At 43.1% G+C, this 21,256-nt stretch overlaps 1 protein-coding gene across 2 annotated transcripts; it reads right to left on the bottom strand.

The window, feature by feature from the left end:
* Positions 1-444: 444 nt before the first annotated feature.
* On the bottom strand, positions 445-20,639 carry LOC125291001 (C2 domain-containing protein 2). 2 transcript variants are annotated; one of them, XM_048237498.1, is made up of 14 exons: positions 19,388-20,639; positions 18,968-19,063; positions 17,924-18,043; positions 15,873-15,974; positions 15,443-15,559; positions 14,847-14,964; positions 13,799-13,907; positions 8,493-8,557; positions 8,080-8,198; positions 7,388-7,553; positions 7,142-7,252; positions 6,842-6,969; positions 5,990-6,329; positions 445-2,788 (listed from the first exon to the last, which is right to left on the bottom strand). In XM_048237498.1, the coding sequence occupies exons 1-14, from the start codon at positions 19,658-19,660 to the stop codon at positions 2,547-2,549; spliced, it is 2,106 nt and encodes a 701-aa protein (XP_048093455.1). In that variant the 5' UTR covers positions 19,661-20,639; the 3' UTR covers positions 445-2,546. The 2 variants fall into 2 exon arrangements, with proteins under 2 accessions (XP_048093455.1, XP_048093456.1); XM_048237499.1 differs by having other exon boundaries at positions 8,080-8,195.
* Positions 20,640-21,256: the final 617 nt, after the last annotated feature.

The following is a 21,256-nucleotide window of genomic DNA, read 5'->3' as shown; positions in this document are numbered from 1 at the left end:
TTGTTTCAGTTTGATGTTAGGCCTGTTAGGCTCTCTCCACACACCAGCGACTGGATTATGCAGTGATACATTTGTCATACAAATTGCTGCTGCATAGTTAAAGGCTTAAATGAAAATACTGTAGAATGCAGAGTATCAAAATGGCAATGAAAGAAAATTGCAGTGAATGATAGAATTATGGTTATTTTTTCATTCATTCATTCAACCTTTATTTATTCTTGGAAGTTTGTTGATAGGCCTAATTTTCAGTGATGCCGAGATTACAATAACAACAAAACAACAAAAGAAATAGTAGACAATAGTTGTAGTGAAATACATTGCATTGTGTTCCTTAAACAGCATTTCCTTCTTTGCAAAATCTGTATTGTTTTCTTCAAGGTTTCATGTTAAATATATGGCCGGTGGCTCCCGTAAAACCAAATAAAAATAGCCAACACAACAATCTGATTATTCAGTCATATTTTTATTGCTTAAAAATATATATATATAAACCTGATATGTTAATTTGCTTTAATCCCTGCATAACACTGGCTGACTCCTGCACAGGCATTCAGGCTGTCTGCACAAGCAGAGAGGATGAAAAGCTTCTTGACCGGCCATTTCAAGATCAATGCATTTTTTCAGGTTGTATAGACTGCCATTCTCATTGCATATTTTGCATATTGTATACATACAATATGGTGTGACATTATCTGGGGTGATAAAGGGTTGTACGACTCACAAGACTTCAAAAGCCACATTTTCAGTAAGACTGAGCGAGCGGTCAAGCAACTGCAATGCTTCCGGGGAAATACCAGTAGCTCAGGTTAGTTCAAGTGCACACCTGAAGCAAGCCATTCTGGTGATGTGGAGAGTAGCTCAGGTTAGTTCAAGTACACACCTGAAGCAAGCCATTCTGGTGAGGTACTAGATTTCATTTTTACAAGGGCTCCTCTAAGCAAAAACCATCTAGATGGGATGTATTTTACCTGCCACCCTAAAAAACAGGAAAGATTAATAGGAAACCTTTTCACACCACAGAACTGCACTTCAGGTGACATGGTACTTGGCAACAACCAACCAACTGGAAGCAACACCACCATTTCACGACCATGAAACTTATCTCAAAATGTATGTTCAACTGCATCAAAGTCAGTCAGGTGTTACTGTATGATTCAAACCAATTGCAACCAGACGTGATTCAATGGAAAGATCAAACCTGAAAGCACAATGCCTTGAGATAGCATTTCAGCTCAGTTTTCGTTTTTCCTTTGGTTCATTCTGCACATCAAAATGCCTTATACACAAAAGTGTAAATGAAGGAATGTGTTTTAAAAAAAGGAGGGATGGAAGGGAATGTACATATTTACATAAACATATTTTGAAGAAAGTAAATGTTTAAAAAAGAACCAAACTGCATTTAACATAAGATTTCATCACAGCACTCATTAAGTAAAATCTCCAAAAACAAAACTAAGTGGTGTATGATAGTGTTGATGTTATGAAATAAGGTAAATGATAGACACTGGGTTTGTTATTCAACAATAACGATACATTCTCAGGAACCTCAAAACAAAGGGATCTTCACAGTAACGTGAGCGTCACCTCAAAGCTGACTGACTGAATGAAATGGGCGTGCTGGACTTGATTGCAGTCGAGCACTTAGCAATACCTCCCATTAGCATCCGCCAAAAACAGTGGAACTGACTGGTCTCCCTTAGTCATGTCTAAAAACAAACAAACAAACAAACAAACAAACAAACAAACAACCATAAACAAACAAAATTGCCATTCAGAGCCTAAGTCTTGATGGGCACCCAATGTACAAAATGGATTGGACGATCGGCAACGGAACATCACTTAAGCCCTCCCTCGAACGAGTCCTGAAGGTTGAAAAATTCTCTTTAGCGTTTGTGCAAATCAGGTCAATGCCGCTGCATTCGCTGTCCATCTTCTCAAGGCGAAGGCTACATGCTGCCACAGAGGTCAAGAGGGCGACAGCCTTGCATACAGTAGAGAAGGGCAAAAAAGGCCACATATGCAGAACACCTCTGCAAAATAACTCTCCAAATCAAAATCTGTTCATCATCATAACGTTTGTATCTGGGAATGAAGGGAGAAAGCAAGCCTGTGCATCAGAGAGAGAGAGAGAAAAGAGTGTGAAAGAGGAATGGCAAAAGAGAGAAAGAAAGGGAAGGAGAGAGAGCAAGAAAAAGAGACAGAGGGAGGAGAAAGAGGAGAGGAAGCAGGGAAGGGATGGGATGGGGGGGGGCTTAGGGGGTGTTCTTCCACATCTCTGTTACGGTCAGTGCACTCATAAGGTCTGAGTGGCCGTTGGAAAGCAGGGTTGATTCAGTGGGTGGGCCCAGGAGGAGGAGGGGGTGATGAGCTGGGCTGCTTAAGGGGGGCAGCAGCCCCGGATACTGGACCCGCTGACCAGGAGGACGGCCTGGGCAGAGCAGGAGGGGGCGACGTGGGGGGCAGACGCAGAGGGGTGGTGGAGGAGCGGGCCAGCGGCGCCCGCCGGGAGAGGGCATAGGCGCCGGGCACCACGGGCAGGCACAGGCTCACGCAGGCGGCTCCCCGGCACAGCCGTTGGCGCGGTTCTTGGACCCCTTGTGGAGGAGCTTGCGGTTGATGATGCGGCGCAGCGTGGCCGTCCGGCGTTGGCGCTCGCCCACTGCCTCCGCCGCTACCTGCTCCGGCTGCTCCAGGTACACCAGGTCGTTGTGCGACTGGCTCATGCCCGGTTCCTTGCGCTGGTGCCGCCGGCGGAAAAACAGCTTGGCACTCTTGTGGAGGAAGCTGCCTGTGGACGGGAATGGACAACAGTCTCATCACAGGGCAATGACACTCTCTAAAGGGCTATGTGCTCTCCTATAGACCCCTTCAACTTCATAAACAAACATGTGCGTTCCTAATGAATTTCCGGTGGCACAGAAAACAACATTGAGCTAATGGTAGCTTGGGGATAAACATAAATAATAAATAAAAATGTAAACATCAACATTTTGTAGAACATTATGCTAAAGACTGATTAATTTTATTTCACAGTATCTGCATTGGTTCAATTGGAAACCCACTAGGAACAGACTGAAAGGGTCTATACAACTCATACACAGACATTAAGACAACACAATAACACAAACACCACTAGCTGAGTGGATCTAACACTGGTCATGATCCTAATGGCTATAGCACACTTAAGACTTAAGACTGGAGCCAAGTTCACCTAAGTAGACCGCCATAATTTATCATGTGGTCAATTATCCACTACAGTGAAACAGTACTCACAAGAACAGGTTAAAAGCTTTGCTTGCTTTGTCAGTTATACATTATAAGGTGTTTTGCTATACTGTTTTAATTAAGCATATTTTTAACAGAATGGATGTAAAGTCAAAGATGTTAATGCACATGTAATATAAAGCCTCTCACAACTTTCATATCAAGGACACTACACTTGTTTACCATAGTGACACAGCTTGGTTGAGTATTCGTAAGTTTATGACGGCATTATATTATTTTACTGCTTTATTGTCAAGTGACTGTCTGTGATTCCTACATCTATGCAAACTCTGCTAACTGTGCGTTTGAAACAATCAGACTACTAGTGCACCAAAGATAAGTCTTCCACCCTGCACTTGTGTAATGTGCCAGTTAAGTAAATGCACCGTGCGTGCTACTGGCAACAACATTTCAACATCCACCAAATGGTGGCAAACAGTAGCCTCGTGCTTCACCCAGCCCTTCACCCTTGCCCTTATTTTAAAGAGACAAGCCAATTAGGTTATGCAAGCTGTGGCGGAGCACCTTAGGACACTCTTTTAAGAGCTTCATTCATTCATTCATCAAGTCTTTTGTAATCAAATCTTTTTTCCGTCCTCTAGAGAATGGTGCATGAGAAATTGGAGTAACTAACCCTGGCGGTCGCAAATGAAAGTTGAAAAGGGGAAGTGCTGTTGCAAAACTGTGTGTGTGTGTATTCTGAAATGTACTGAGCTTACAGCAGTGTTTACAGGGTCATGTACTGTTTTGACACAGCATTACCTCTACTGGAGGAAATGAGAACATCTCTAACTCTCTACATGTCCTGCGTGATCACAGCCCTAAACAGTCTCTACTCCACTACAATAAGCCCCCGAAGACACTTACGCAGCAGATACTTTGTGGTTAACACTGGCTTCCTCTTTAAGATGGCAAAGAAGAAGGGAGGAGAAAAAAGGGGAGGTGGAGAAGAAAGAAGAAGATGAAGAGGAGGGGTAGAAAAAGAAACTCAATGGAGAGGGGAAGCAACAAGAGGACAGAGAGAAAGACAATGAACAACCACGCTGAGCAGAAAGACAGAAAAACATGAGTGACATCAGGTGACCAAAGGTCTTGGCTGAGGCTACTGGGTCCACTAGAACAGGATGGTGCTGACTGTAGCTGGACATTGGCCAGCACATCAGTTCCAATAGGGCTTGAGGGAGACTAATAGCAATATGATATTACCTTACTTAGTTCTTTCTCACTGGGAGTCTCTTTTTCGCACAGTTGTTTCTACTACATGCAGTTCGGACCAAATGAACTGCGGTGTATTAAGGTTAAGGTAACAGGTGGCTGTTGATTTAGACATTGTAGAGGAATGTGATAAAACCCTATGGTGAAAATGGTGCGCTCTACCAAAACAACAGAGTGGTTGATGTTGATGGAGTTGCTAAAACCTCTCTGGGGAAACCAGTGACTCTTGACTAGGGTTGCAAAATTCTGGGAATTTTCAAAATTGGAAACTTTCCATGGGAATATACGGAAATTAACAGGAATAAACGGGAATTAACAGGAATAAACTGGGGATTTTTAATATAGTCTATAACAGGAAACTTAAATGTAGTGGACAAAACCCCATCTTGCAGCATAATATTAGTTAAAACAACCTGATTTAATGCAATTTCAGTCAAATTTCTACCTTGCACATACGTCAATCCCATGCAAACAGCAATCAGCATAGGCTACTAGACATAAAGGAAACCTATGATGTGTTCATGTGCATGGGGAAAATAAATTCCCAGTGAAAATGTCATCTCATGTGGGAATAACTGATGTGAAACTGGGAGAAGTTTGCAAACAGTTGCCCAGTTATTGGCTTGTCGTCAATTTTGTCCTCATTCAAATGGGTGTACGTCATTTTGCATAAACTATAGTGGGACGATTAATCAGTCTGATTAAGCTTGACAACTTATACATAATTTACATAATCTATAAGGTTTGGTTGGGGTGGTATGTTGTGTCATTATATTTTTATTTGTTTTACCATTTTCTGGGATTCTAACTGAACAAACTGATTGTCAGTCAATGTTCCAACCAATTGGATTTTGTTGTTGAGTGGCGTGGTGTATCTAGGGCAGTTCAGTGGTTTCATTGTTGCTAGCTTAGCACGCTAAACCATAGGCAGAGAATGGGATTCCCGCTAGCATGTTAGCTATCTTTGTATGCTAAGCTAAGTGAAAATACAAACAAACAAATCATATTGCTTATTACGAAACAAAATGTTAATGTCTGTATATGAAACAGTAGGAATTACCAAAAATGTCCAGTTAATTCCCGTAAATTCCCATTAATTTCCATAATTTCCTTTAATTCCATGAAAGTTTCCAGTTTGGAATATTTCCAAAATTCCCCAGCTTAACTTCCCAGGGAAAGTTTCCGGTAAGTATCCGGAAATTTACCGGAAATTTTCCGCCCCTTTGCAACCCTACTCTTGACTGGCCAGACAGTAGAGTAAGAGACAGAAATGGCAATGGCTACCATCAGGCTGTCTTCAGTCACCCAGGTTCCATCAACATCCCTGCTGGTGCTAGAGCAATTTGTCTGGACTAACTACCAATTCATAAAACGTTTAAGAAAATGTCTAAGCTTCTATGCCCCAATAGTTTTACTTTGACTGTTGTGTATTAACATACACACATACACTCACACCCTCTCTCTCACACACACACACACACACACACACACACTCTTCCTTGTGCCTCACCTTTGCCCTTTTTGGAGCCGGTCTCAGACATGCAGAGCGAGGCCTTGTCTGCGTCGGGGTCCTCGCCTGTCTGGCTCTCCCAGTCCTCCACCCCGGCCCCCATGGCCACCGCCACCTCCGCTGCGGCCGCCCCTTCGCCCAGCCTCACCAGGGGGTCTCGGGGCTGGGGGGCGCAGGCGCTCAGCTCTCCCACCGCCGCCGCCGCCGCTGCTCCTGCTGCTGTGGGGGAGGGTGGTGCTCTGGCTGCGGACTCCTCCTCAGACACCTGAGAGAGCGAGGCGTCCATGGCAGCGGCGTAGCCGGCCATCAGGGCCAGTTCCTCGTCCTGGGAGAGGGGCGCCTACGGGATTGGAGAGCGGGGACGAGGCAAGGCCATTTACTCAGCACATCACCTATACAGTTGCCATTCAAAGTACTTTACAAACAAAGCACATAGAAAACCCTAGCAGAAATACAAGACCCCAGAGTACCGGTAATGACAATTAAAAGGCAAATTACGAGACTCTAAAGCCTACGGGAGACACCACATGGTGACCCAGAAGCTACTGAAACAAGTCAAGGAGGGGCAGAGTGGGTCAAAACTGTGTGAAAAAGACCAGCATGACATGACAGTTGTAAACTAATATAAGCCCAAAGTGACATAAGCGTTTCACAGCCTCTCCCCACCCACATTAAAAAGCACAGCGTAAATCAAAAGTGCTCTTAGCCTCATCTCAATCCTGTCAATCATCAATAGCTTTGATGAAGGGGGGGGTGGGGTGTATCTTAAGTCATGGAGATCAAAGATTAACAAGGAAGGAGCCACTGTGGTTCTCAGGGTGTGTGTGTGAACAGGAAACGGCAGTGCTGCACCTTGGTCACGCCAGAGATGATGATGGTGCTCTTTTTCACTGGCGACTTGAGCTTCTGCCGCGCCGACTCCTGCAGCTGCCGGATAGCCGCCTCGGCAACCGGATCTGTCCCGTTCAGCATCAGCAGCTCTGAGATGGAGGCAGATAGACAGACAGACATCAATCAAAACCACAGACTGGCAGAGACCCTAAAATACACCCATCCATCCATTTACTAACCGATACCAATGGGGTTACATATTCAAAGACATTTCTGATGAGTAATAAAGACATAATGTATGTGGCCTTCCACCTACAGTACCAGTATCTGAGGAAGACAGGGCCTTGCTGACTGTGGCCCCCAGCATGCAGGGTTGCTCAGACACTCTCCTCTCAGAGAGCTTGGCTTTGGTTGGAGGCTTCATTGGGGTTTCTGCAAACCACACACACACAAAATAATGGATTTTGCTTGACTATATGCCAGTGTTTTTGTTAATACGGTAGTAAATGTAGACTAAATTTTAGGTCAGACAGAGCGAGACTGAGAGATGTGTGCAGTCGGTTTTACCCAGGAGCCCCGGCGGTAGAGGCCGGCCTGGCTTGCTCTTAACAGCGGTGATGGTTGTGACCACGGTGCCGCAGGGCATGACGGTGCGGTCCATCTCCACCTTCTTGGAGGCGGCGGGGGTAGGGGTCTGCCAGGTGCGCACCTCACTCGGCTCGAGGTAAGTGAACTGAGAGAGAGGGAGGGACGACAGTCAACAGCCACTCAGATCATTAGACAAATATATATATATATATATGTATCATCCAATCACAGGTGGTGATATTAAGGCCTGTTTAATACACGCACAAAGCAAATAAACAACACCTGGGCAAAAAAAAACATTACAAGTGTAGTGCATAGTCCAATATCACTTTGTTCATTTGCCTTTTTATGTTTGTGTAACTGCAGCTGTAAATCTCTGATGGGAAGAGAATGCATATCAAGTCTGCTCTTGCTCCTGAGTGAGGCGGTCTGTGGGTGAGGCTTATAGAGCTTGCTGCGACGCTCAGAATGCAGCTTGTTCTTGCGTTACATTAGAAAAGGTGGTCTGGCATTTTAAAACGCAGTGATTTCAAAAATTCACTTTGCTTGGCTGGAGATGCATTTGAATAGATGTACAGTTCTAGTCACACAGCTTGGAGACTCTTGGTGTTCAGCCTTTCTTTAAAATAAATAAAGGAAAACATGCTTGGTGTTATGTCAATTCACTTTACCTCAGTAGTTAGTGTCCCAATCACCACATCTTTGGTCATTAGTGCAAAAGTCTGCTGTCCTTTGGGTTGCTTCTTCACAAGGTCAAAAGGCACGGACACCTGACCCACCAGGCTGCCTGCTGACACAAAGCATCTCCATCACACATACACTGTCTATTGCCCCTTCAATGCTGTTGCCCCTTCAATGATTCAATGCTAGTGAAGAACTCTCTCTACAAGTGGGGTTTGCTGATGATGAAACCATCTGAGAGAAAGAGAGATGCTACGGGATTTGTATGTAGATACTATTATGTCTTTAGCAATATTGCTGAAAAGAACAAACCCTGTCCAGAATATGTGAACATGAAACTCTACCCACATTGGGCATACCTATTCTTCTTCTTGAGAGTACTTGAGAGACTTGGCATACTTACTCTCTTGAGGACTCCCCGTATTCAAGAGCTGAATATTGAGCTCTTTGGATCTCCCATTCAGCTCACTACAAAGACACACAAAACAGAAGAGAAAGAGATTTAGGCTAAAATGACAAAATGCAGTGAACTGCTGAATCAAAATGAATTCCTTCATCAGAGTAATAGAATGATTGTGTCTAAAGATTTTAGTCTTTTAAGAAGTCCTGTAGCAACAACAGGAGTAAAATGGCACTACTTTTATCTTCATCTGATCAGGATGTTTACAGATTACTAAAAGGCAAAGTTAGAATTTGGCCATTGTAATACCTTTAGTGTCTAGTGTACATTTTATATCCTATCAGCATTGCCTACATCAGTGGTTCTTAACTGGTCTGGCTTTGGGACTATTTCCCAGGTTCATTAAATCGCGACCCATATATTTTTTTAGCGTGCAAGCCAATGCATATGGTGAGCTACATGATAAGACACGCAAAGTGCCTATAGGCCTTCTTGTTTGGAACATGCTGATGTTTGGCATTACATTTGTGAAGTCTTCAACTCCTGATGTCACATTTCAAAGTCTACTTGACAAGTTTGTCTTTGACAGGGGTGCTGTGTTTCCATGTAGCATTTTAGTTTTAATGGTTTCATGCTCGCATGTGCCAGCAATTCACTGTACACCACACACTGAGGTTTTTGTCCCATTTTGCCCACAACTTAAGTGAATCCATATCTTACTTCAAATATTCAGCGTCATAGTCTATAGACCTCTGAAGTTTGCCTACAAAAAGGAACCAAAGATGGCCTCTTTGCCCATATAAGGAGATCCAGGTGTTAATTGAAGCTAACTACCTATGGCAAGTTGCATTGTAAGTTAGCTCTGGGGTAGCAAAGATCAAAGTGTGCCGTCTTCACGTACCGAAGATCACAGTATCCACTCGAAGGCAGAGGACAAAACTGTAGAGCAAAACGTCTGCAATTCCCATTTCTTTGTTTGGGCAAAGATGATAGCTTTTTGTAGGCGAAACTTCAGAGGTCTATTTGCATTTACCACTAAAATGATGTCTAACATGACCCGTCACATAAACATTGTCTATGTCCATGGCAATGACTGATATACGAATAAAGTCGATCAAAATAAAAGTCCATATTAGATCTGATACGGTAGCATTTCAAATGTTTTACCACAAGCTCCACGACCCACCCAGAACGGTTCCGTGACCCACTTTTGGGTCCCAACCCACCGGTTAAGAAACACCAACCTACATTATATGCCTACACTTTGCATTACACTAAAGGTGATGATACATGGAGCAACGTTTTGAGCAATGTTGCTGGGCAGCTACACAACCGGTTCCATGTGTTCTGATTGGATGATCATAAAACTTGGCCTACTGATGATTCAAGTATTAATGGGAATGTACCAGAACAGCTACACTCAGGAACACTGCCCAGCAATATTGCTCAAAAAGCTGACCTTGTGTATTATCAGCTTAACTGAACACTTCAAATGCATTAGCTGTAGTACTGTGGTTGTTTCATTGACCTGCCCTTTAATAGAGAATAGACATCAAAGCATTAGCTACTACGATGCAATGCTGACTGAACACTTAGCAGCCTGCTGTTGCCTTTGCATAGCAAATCCCCCTGCCCTGTAGTTTGCTACACAACATTTGAACAATCCTATAAAATACTGAGAGAATGTATTCTGGTCAGGCAAGAGCAAAATTGAACTTTTCAGATGTCATACTACACACCATATTTGGAGGAGAAATGGCACTGTGCATCACCCTAAAAATATCATATCAACAGTGAGGTTTGGAGGTGGTGGCATCATGGTGTGGGCTGTTTTGCATCTCATGGCACTAGCAGACTTCATACAGTTGAAAGAATGATGAATGGAGTCATTTTGTTCTGGGAGAATCTTTACTTCCACCAGGATGATGAGGATGAGACATGGCTAGACCTTTCAGCAGGACAATGATCCAAACCATTCACCAAAGGAAGCTCTCAATTGGTTTCAGAGAAAGGAAATCAAGGCCCTGACTTCAATTCAATTGAACAGTTTTGGAAGTTAACTAAAGATCAGGATTCACAAGAGGGACCCCTGAAATATTCAATATAAAAAGGACTATCTGTTTAAAAGAATGGGCCAAACTCACACCAGAATACTGTGACTGATTAGTTTCGTCATACAGGAAATGCCTTGAAGCTGTCATTACAAATAAAGGCTTTTCCACAAAGTATTTAAGACATTTCAGCAGACGTGTTCAATACTTTTTTCCTGTGTCATTCCACTTTATTACACATTACTCTACCTATGGACTTTAATGTTTGGATTTTTTTATGAGTGGATTATCTGAGTTAATACTAATGTCTGGTGAAAATTTCATGCAAATAGCCTCATTGGAAGTATACTTACTGAAAATTTTTTGACGTGTCCAATACTTATTTTCCCCGCTGTATATGTAGATATCTGTTATGAAGGAAACTCGAAAGGCCATCCCTTTCTGGCTAAACTGCATAGTCTATACTGCAAGTACCATATTTTCCGGACTATAAGTCGCTCCTGAGTAAGTCGCATCAGTCAAAAAATGCGTCATGAACAGGAAAAAAACATATATAAGTCGCACCGGACTATAAGTTGCATTTATTTAGAAATGTATTTCACAAAATCCAAAACCAAAAACAGAGACTATGTAACTGGATTATTGAGGCCAAAAAGATTAATGTTAATGAAGACGAAGGAGTGAAGGCAGCCAAGAGGAGGGCAGGAAGGTAATTGCAAAGCAAAAGATTCACTGAAAGAAAATGCCATGTGGTACACCAAAATGTATCTAAATTGTGGAGAATACAATGCAATCAAGCAATTTTGGGCGATGTGGAGTCACAAGCTGGCATCAGATTAAATGCTCATGAGAGAGAAAAAGATGCAGTTTTAGATGAGACTGAAGCAAGCCAGGCGATAGGCCTATAGGCCCGACGGTAATTGTAAAGCAATTTACAAAAGATTCACTGAACAAAAATGCTGATATGATACATGAAAATTTAGCTAAAAATGTGGAGAATGCAATGCAATCAAGCAATTTGGGCAATGTGGAGTCACAAGCTGGCAGCAGATTAAATGCTCACGATAGAGAAAAAGACGGTTTTAAAAGGATGCGACCGAAGCTGTGGCAAGCCAGGCAATAGGCCTATAGGCCCGACGGTAATTGTAAAGCAATTTACAAAAGATTCACTGAACAAAAATGCTGATGTGGTACATGAACATTTAGCTAAAAATGTAGAGAATGCAATGCAATCAAGCATTTTGGACGATGTGGAGAGACAAGCCGACAGCAGATTAATTTCTTGAGAGAGAAAAAGATGCGGGTTTAAATGGACGTGCAGACCGAAGCTGCAGCAAGCAGGTGATATTTAGAAATGTATTTCACAAAATCCAAGACTAAGAACAGACAGACTATGTAACTGGACACATCGAGGCCAAAAATATTGAGAATTCTACAGGGAATGTTGAAGACGAAGGAGTGAATAGTGGCAGGAGGCAAGCCGAAGGCTGCTGACAAGGGGCCGACGCTATTGTAAAGCAATTTACAAAAAAAACACTGAACAAAAATGCTGATGTGGTACATGAAAATTTAGCTAAAAATGTGGAGAATACAATGCAATCAAGCATTTTGGACGATATATTGGAACAAGCTGGCAGCAGAACAAATGCTCGCAGAGAGAGCGAGAGAAAAAAAAGATGCGCATTTAAAACCAGGGCCTAAATTTCAGCGCGGGATTGCGGGTATTGCGCATAAATTATTACTAAATTTTGAGCATACTAATAAAAGTCCCGCAACTCTAGCCATCATAATGCGAGAAATTCTCACACATTTTACAGCGCTGTCTGACGTAAATCTAATGAGCGGCCTGAATGCGGGACTATTGACTGGACGGACCAACTCTGACTTCAATTGAACCCCATGCAGACACACACACACACACGCGCGCGCAGGACCACTTTGGGGGTGCCTCTCTCTCTTTGCTCTCTCTTTCTCTCTCTCTCAGCAGGATTTGACACCGCTAAAGTCAAATTAGCCTATAGGTGCTTCTACATCAACCGCTATCGACAGGAAAGGAAAACAAACGTTTAGCGATCAGGAACCGTCAGGTATTTTGCAAACACAGCATGAAAGCCTATAATATAACGCGAGAGAACATGGATGTGTTCCCCATTTGAGGAACGTTATAATCGATTGCGGACGTGAACATACAGCTAAAGACACGGAGCGTATATAAGGCCTTTCACTGTGCGTATAAACATGAAAGATAATTAGTAGCAAAACAGCGATCAAATATTACATGGCAGTGAGTTTTGTTTTTAAATGTTTTCATGCATGTCTAGATAACGGGTGAGGATGTTTAGGGGACAGACTATCGTAGCCTAAATCTCAAATTATGGCTGGGCAAAGCACAGCACCTTTATTTGGACCATGGCTTATTCGAGTCAGCTATAGGCCTTTATTTCTTGCGTTTTACTGTGAGACATAGGCCTATACTTGTCGTTTGGAGCAGCATACCGGTAGGCTGGCAATGGTTCACTATTAAATTTCATGTATGAAAGAGTGTCGGGATCCGCTTTTTGCGTGATAAGGCATCCGCTTTCATTCATTCATGGAACGTGTGCTGTGCTGCAAAGAAAACCTTATTCCATATAGCCAAAGAGGTCTAAGATAGCCTAAATGTATTTATTTTTTAAATTATGCATGATTTACTTTTTTACAAAATTCAAAGGCTGATGCCTGGCAGCAACAATTGTGTTTAAATGTAGGTTATTGCTTCAGCCTCTAGCTCAGACAGGGGCTGTGTGCGACTGGTAGCTTGAGAGCAACGTGTTGGAGACTCATAGTGTAGGACGATGACTTTTCATTGGCAACAATATTAAACCAACCAACAATATAAATTATTAAGTAGAGCTCTTTTATGAGTTAAATTGAAACAAAATTATACTGGCTTTTATTTGTCCGAATCTGAGGCCCGGCTAGGATTTAAGTATGCACGTGTCTTTCAGGCATAGAGCAAGCACTAATCTCTGACTGAAAGTGCACAGGTCTTATGCATTTGAGAGCGCTCTCTCAAGGATGTAGACAGTAATGTTTCATGTAGGGTTCATGTCAGTTAATATAAATTAACATTTAAAAACATGTTCAATTATATTATTTTTTATATATAAGTCGCACCTGACTATAAGTCGCAGGACCAGCCAAACTATGAAAAAAAGTGTGACTTATAGTCCGCAAAATACGGTAGATGTCTGTTATGTAAGTGTGAGCGTGACTCACAATATGAAGGGCTGGTCCCAGGAGGGGTTGGTGGTGTCCTTTAAGACAGAGCTGCACAGCCTCTGGGGCGGGTCATTGAGCTGGAGCACACACTGGGGGCTCATGCTGCCTGCAGGTCAGACCGGGAGAGAGAGAGAGAGAGAGAGAGAGAGAGAGAGGAGGAGGATAGAGGGAGAAAGAGAGTGGGGGAAGGAAGGGAGGGAAAGAGAGAAAAAATGAGATGAGGGGGAGAAGGAGAGGGAGAGAAAGAGGATGACAGAGAGAGAGGGAGAGAGTAGGAGGGGGAGGAATGGAGGAAGAGAGGGAGCGAAAGAGGAATCGTAACATTAGCCATGGGAGCATGAAATCTCTGTGAAACAAAGACAGGCTGTGAACATTCAAAACACAGTTTACAAGATACTTTCTGAAACAGTAGATAAAAGGTCATCTGATATGGTAATGTATAGTTTTATTCACATATCGATTGTAGTTTTATGCCATGTCATGTTGTTAATTTGTTATTGCACAAATTAATAGGATGTGCCTCTATCACTTGTAGTCACAAAAAACACTGAAAAAAAAAAAGGTAAACTACGTAGTCACATACTACAGTGGTGGTGGTGGTGGTGGTGGGGGCAATGATAGTTTCATCAATTAAGGGCTTCAGTGAAACTGCTCCGTTCATGACTGAGTGAATGTGATTCATGGCTTAGTCAGTGTGTGTGTGTGTGTGTGTGTGTGTGTGTGTGTGTGTGTGTGTGTGTGTGTGTGTGTGGATCCCATTGACTGAACCCTGTGTAGTTCAGCATCCAAAGAGACTGAGCCCATTGACACTGATGAAGAACAGTAAACCGGCTCTCTCTACATCCAGACAATGATCAAATAGCACCAAAGAACACACCAGAAAAAAAGAAATAAACAACACCAATAAAGCCCTGAGTCCATCCTGCAAAGACAAACAGTCCTTTTCAGCTAATGCAGGACGGCCCAGAGGGCTCCTCAGTGTTTCTCTGTGGGGTCCTTTGGTCTGGTGTGTGTGTGCGTGCGTGTGCGTGTGTGTGCACCCCACCTGCAGCACACTCCTCCTGGTTGCACGTCACTCTGATGTTCTTGACCAGGAGCTTCCACTCGTGGGCGCGGGGGGGTTTGGGGGGAGAAACCACCTGCGGGGGCTTGGCACGGCCGTCCTGCAGCCAAGACCAGAATATGAGATGTAAACAACTTGAGAACGGGAGCAAAAGGCCAATAAAGAACACACACATACTGAGAGCAGTCTTACTTCACTTTTAAACGTTAACAGTTCACAGAAAACAGCAGTGCTATCCTTTTGGAGAGCTATGAAACTATGATGTTAAATGGAAACACAACTTTCTTGGGTCTAGATTTTCACTACAAACATAAACAACGACATAAAAAGTAATGAGTTAAACCGGCTCAATAAGGTGATACAATAGAATACAATTAAGGGTTCAGCTTTATGCATGTCCTTTAAACATTGCCTATTGCAGCTCTACAGAACCAAAATGAAATGTAACTGAACAGAACCTACACTTCTGACATTCTAAGCACCTAGTTGGTTCTGTGGTATATTTCTACATGACTCCCTCCCTTCTGAAAGGTGTCGAGAGGGCTAGCGGATGTCTGGAGTGACCAGTGTGGACTCACCCTCACTTCCCCTGGCTGCACGGGTCGGCCGCTGAGGACCGCAGACGGACGGACGCGGCACAGGACCTGCCTGAGCCTGTCTCTCACCGCTGATGAGCTGAGACCCGCTGATCCTCCCTGCTCAGCGTTCACACACACACACACACACACACACACACAAATGTAGATAAAAAACATTCATAAATAAAAACACATGCACACATGCACAAGCACAGCATATAGTTATGTGCTGTACACACTGCCATTCGCCAAAGCCCTTTGGCTTAATAGTTCCAATGAAGTTGTTAAGTATTGCTTCCCATGCCAGGAAATCAGTTAGATTTTTACAGGGAATAGAAGGGGATGTGTCTGGCGGTGTGTGTGTGTGTGTGTGTGTGTGTGTGTGTGTGTGTGTGTGTGTACTGGGTTCCTGTGAGGCTCCAGCACTGACCTGAGAGGAGCTTGGAGTGAGCTGCAGGTCCCAGGCCTCCAACCCCAACAGGCCCCAGTTCAGCTGCACCACCCCACTGGCCTCTGTTAGCTGCAGGTCCAGCTGGGGGTTAAAAACACAGACACACACACAAAACATACTGTGTGAGGTGACAGGGTTCACAGGAAACATGCTAGGGCTAGCTCTTACTGGAAACTCAAAACACCAAAGGCGGAAAGAATGAGGGTGTGTGTGTGTGTGTATGAGTGTGTGTGTGTACGTTGGGGTGGTGGTGGTGTTATGTTCCACATGATTATAGTTTGTTCTATCAGTCTTGTGATTTCACATCAGGGTCTGTGACCTCTCGTCAGTCTAAAAAGCCTTCAATTTCCTGCTACAACAGGAAATGGAACAACATCTGGCACATTACAGCATTCAGTCACTGACACTGCTGCCAAAAGATGAGCATGTTCAACAAGCAGGATTGAAAGAAGAAAATTGTGTATGTGGGTGAATGTGAATGTGAATGTCATACACTTCACCGTCATGTTCTAAATAGAGTTGAAATGAACAGTGGTGTAGATGGAAGGAAAGCAAACAACACTATCAACTGCACATTTGCCAGGAGAGTCACATGACACTGAACGAGCTGAATGATAAACGCCCTCTTTGGGACTGCTGCCGCTGGCGTTATACCAAACCGGGAGTAAACACAACATTGACACAAAGACGGCACCCACACACACACACACACACACACGAGGTTGTGGCAAACAACAGAAACAACTACAAACAGAGGGAGCTTTCCAGTGGCGGTTGCTCTCCACCATAGGAGGGCGAAATCATTCAGCAGCCCACAGGGCTCTTCCAGAAAGAACAAAGGAGGAAAACGCAGGCTAAAACAACAAGCGCTACCACTTCCCCACTGCAGCCTGTGGCCGCCGCCAGTCCAAAACAAGTAGGGGACCAAAAAGCAAAACAAAAACAACCCACAGAGACGGCCCACTTATCTGTTGCTGATGAGAGAGCACAACATACACATTATCACCCAGACAGCTTCACCTTGGAATGCTGATCCAACGCCCAAGTAAAGTAGTTCACACTTACAGTTTACTTATTTCCTGTAGGGCAAAGGAAACATTCTAATTCTCATCTCTCATATTCTCCAATGGAAAAGATAAGAGCAATACTGTTTCTTGGCTTGTAGTTGCTGATGGCCAATGGAAGTTCACAAGACAATGTGGAGACCAAGATCGAGTACTTGAGAATGCTTCGCTTTTCCAGACTTTGTTATGCCTTGGGCTCATCTTAAAACTGTTACAATTATTTTCTTCTCATCAACCTACACACAATATTCCATAATGACTAAGCAAAAAAGCTTTTTTTGAGTGTTTACTACTCAGCCTCCTCTCCTTAACCTGGGCACTGAAATTAAGGAGGAAATCCTTTTACAGGGTTTAACAGCTGGACAATGTCAGGTCAATTTATGTAGCAAAGTTAAACAAATCCAACCACTCGCATTTCTTCCTAAGTTCCACCACCTTAAAAGGCAACAATGTTTGTTTAATTACCAACATGTAGGCCTAATGTTTTTTTAACAATCAAACAAAAGATCTGTTTATTGTATTACTAAAAGTTATACAAGACATTAACAAGCATCACATACTCTTCGTTAAAGTGCTTACGTCATTGCCAGCAAATGCTCTAAATGGACCCCAGAGAGACCTTTGTTACGCATTAGCAATGGTCTGTCTGAAAGCACATGGGCTTCCACTGAACGCTAGATCAAATTCTTCACCTCAAAATGCCCTGCTTCTCTCCTCAGCAGCATTGGGCTGCCAAAAGGGAATACATCACACAGAATCCACATGTGCAGTGAAGGTCTGTATAGTCAGAAGAGTCAGAAGAAATTCCAACAACAGATTTCACTGGATTCCGTGAAGCAGACAGTGCCATTTAGATCCGCACCACAAACCACAGGAAGAGTAATAACACATGCATTAGACAACCACAAGGAGCACCGTTATGTCCATGTGAAAAGTCACATACATAAAGTAAATGACTGCATTTACCTGCAGCTGTAGAGGGGCTATTGTGACGGTGTAGTGCTGAGGCTCTATGCTGACGGCCGCGGCTGATTTTGCTCCGAGGGAGAACTGAAGCTTCTCCCCAGCCACCTGGCAACGCATCATCTGGGAAGACAACACAGGAGCATTTAAACCAGACATGCCAAACAACTCTCAAGTTTGTCCTTTTGTGACAAAAATGTACATCTTTGTTTACATTCTGGTCATTTGGCTTATCATGTTAATAATTTCTTACACGTTTCTTACACACTTTATTACATGTATTGTACACGCACAGTATTATGGTCATTCATCATAACATTACAATGACTTATATGAATCCTTGTTATTGAAAGTCTGTGCGGCACTAACTGCCCTTTTGTACATCTTCACAGTCCACCACTTCCTTACTCTGGCTTAGTGAAGTAGAGAGAACTTCAGGGGCAGGCACGCTACATAATCTCCTTACAGCTCAGATGAAGGCAGGTGAAGATTAGCCACTACTCTGCACCATTAAGCATGACAAACACAGAGAAATCCATTGCAAAGAAAGTGATGGAAAATATAGAGTAACCTGGTATAACCTATATTCCGTCCTGAATCAACTGTCTTGACTAAGCGCAGAGACACATACACATTTAAATAAAACACCTGCCTAAAAAAACACAGACAGAAGACATGGCTTTTCAAAAATGACAGAAGCCTCGGTATATAGAATATTCTTGCCCCATAATACATATTGCTATGTCAGTGCAAATGCAGTAAGATCAAACACATCATTTTAAAAGCCTACAGATTTGTTTGACTTTGGTAGCTAAGACACTTAAAGCCTGAAGAAACATGGACCTTGAGGTGCCAGACAGTGAACCAAAATTTGGAGAGGATCTGGACAGAAATGTATTCAGAGCACAGAGCCCTTCATACTGAATTACACAAAGGACTAAAGTGCTGCTGTGGGCTGATGCCAAAAGAAAACTACACAAGCAGGAACAGAAATGAGGGGGGGTTTGACAACCAGGTCCTTTAATGTGATGGACTTTACTCTCTCACCTTGCCAACTGCTGACTTCTTGAAGCCTGACACATGACTTAACACAAGGTCAGTGGAATGAAGACCATCTTCCTGAAATGTCAACTGCAAGGAGTTCTGTAACATATAAAAAAAAAGCCTTAAAGCCTATAGAATGAAAGATATTAGGAATGCATGTTTGCATCTATTCAATTCCATAGAGGCTAATTCGTTTTTGATACATGTTGTAAAATTACATGTTGAGGTATTTCCTGGGTATAACTGGCTGTAAATCACTAAGTAACGGGCTAATGCTCTTTACAACTTGACACAGAAAGCCGCTTAAGAGCTGAAGTTAAGAGGGTTTGCCTAGCAACCCTCACAGTATGGTTCAGGCTACTTCAGATGTCCAAATTGTTAAGGTGTTTAATAACATTCAGTGCAATAATTCATCACACTTACCCCTGAAAGCCTCGACTGCTCATTCAGTGCCCTCACCCACGCCTTCCTCCATTCAGTCTTCCAGGTTTTGAGAGACAGGACCCAACCTAGAAGTGCGTTTGCTTCCTCTGAGGCGTTGATGGGATTTTCGCTCTCGCATGATACATTATCCAAATAGTATTGCACGAAGTATATGATCAAAGTCACAACCGATGCAATAAATAATGTGACCATGCATAGCCACTGTATGTCTCCAAGTCCAAAGAAAGACAGGACACTTTCAAGGAAACTCATCTTCTCATCAAACAGGCTGATTCAGCAAGACCTTTGCCTTATGTTAACTTTTCTGAGATGCTTGACAAGCCATTTTCAACATACGCAATTGACCAAATGGCTTCAAATTTCCTTTTACTTTCCTTTCGCTTTCTGATGATCTCAGTCCGTGTACATCTAAAACTAAGATGCACTAAATAAAAAGCGTACTGAACTTGAGTTTAGATCCTGTGACAGGGGAAAGTTGAATGCTGCCTAACGTTAGTAGGCGGACATCAGTTGAGAGTCTGATGATGGATCCTGCTTGTTGGGTGAACGTTAGCTAGCGTTAGCTAAATATCACAGATCAAGCAATAGAAATTTTACTTTCTAAAAATGCAAATAAGACATGCTGTAAGAACATCTGACCATTTTTTCTGGTCATTCTTGAACAATATAACCTCCTGTGAAGATGTCAGTAAACAGTCATGTCAACTGTATCCCCAGGGCTAGCTATAGCCTAACATTACAGATCCGGCCATTAGCCTACAAAAATACTTGGCTTTGGAACAAATGGCGACCAATCTAACTATAACTTGCATAATACCAAGAGACATCAAAATCCTTTAATTTAACCATTGCCTTTCAACTCAAATACAGACTATAAGCAGCTTTACCTCCAGACGATTGGAAAATAGCTCATCTAACGCCAAGGCTGTTCACTTGTCCTCCCAAGTAACGTTACAGTGGCTAGCTGGCTAGCAAGCTTGCTATCCTAAAGTAACGAAGGAACCTGGCAAACGTAGCTAGCCAGCTAACTAAGGTTCTATTTCCATACATGAATTCATCAAAAAGTTATCATGTCGTCCTCTGCCGTCCTTAATAACACAGTAGAGTAATCTCGAAGGACACGCGACGTCGGAGACTGCAAAAACTAGGCAAGTTGCCGGTCCATCTGCTACTTGAACGCAGATCCCAAGCCAAACTTGCACGGCCACTGCCCCACGGACCACACTCCCTCCCGACCAATTTCAAATGGAATCGATGTGGCAAATTGTTGTGTGGTCACGGAAGTCTATCGCCCCTAGTGGAAAGCACTGGAAATTATTGTAAACTAGATGTACCGCAGAGCGGTACAAAATATGACCGCCGCCCAGTCCAGCACATTTTTTCCACAAAAATAAATCACGCTGAAAGGCCTATATGATTCTAACTGTCTCACTAAATTGCATTATCCACATTCAATTCTCACTGCTATCTGCTAGACAACAAGTACCAAAACATGATTAGTTCATAGATTTCACATGTAAAATTCATTTTATACAACCCCACCCCCATCTTGCCTGTTCATAATTCTGAGAAATTCTTGAATTGTGTGCATGTGTGCGTGCACACGTTTATGTTTATGTGTGTGTGTGTGCGTGCGTGCTTGTGTGTTTGTCTGCGTACCTGTGTTTGCGCATGTGCATGCATGCGTACATATGTCTACTGTGTGAGTATGTGTCATACGTATGATTACTGTGAATGTATATGTGTGCGTGTGTATCTGTTTGGAATGGGTTAATTTGTCATCCTAGGCCCTACGGTTCTCAAGATATTCACAGAAAACTGTGTCTGCCCTACCCTCCTTTCGGGGGG

The sequence above is a fragment of the Alosa alosa genome, chromosome 2 (genome assembly GCF_017589495.1).
Source record: "Alosa alosa isolate M-15738 ecotype Scorff River chromosome 2, AALO_Geno_1.1, whole genome shotgun sequence".
NCBI classification, from domain to species: Eukaryota; Metazoa; Chordata; class Actinopteri; order Clupeiformes; family Clupeidae; genus Alosa; species Alosa alosa.
Note: the sequence above shows the minus strand (reverse complement) of the source record. Positions and strands in the feature narration are given on the sequence as shown.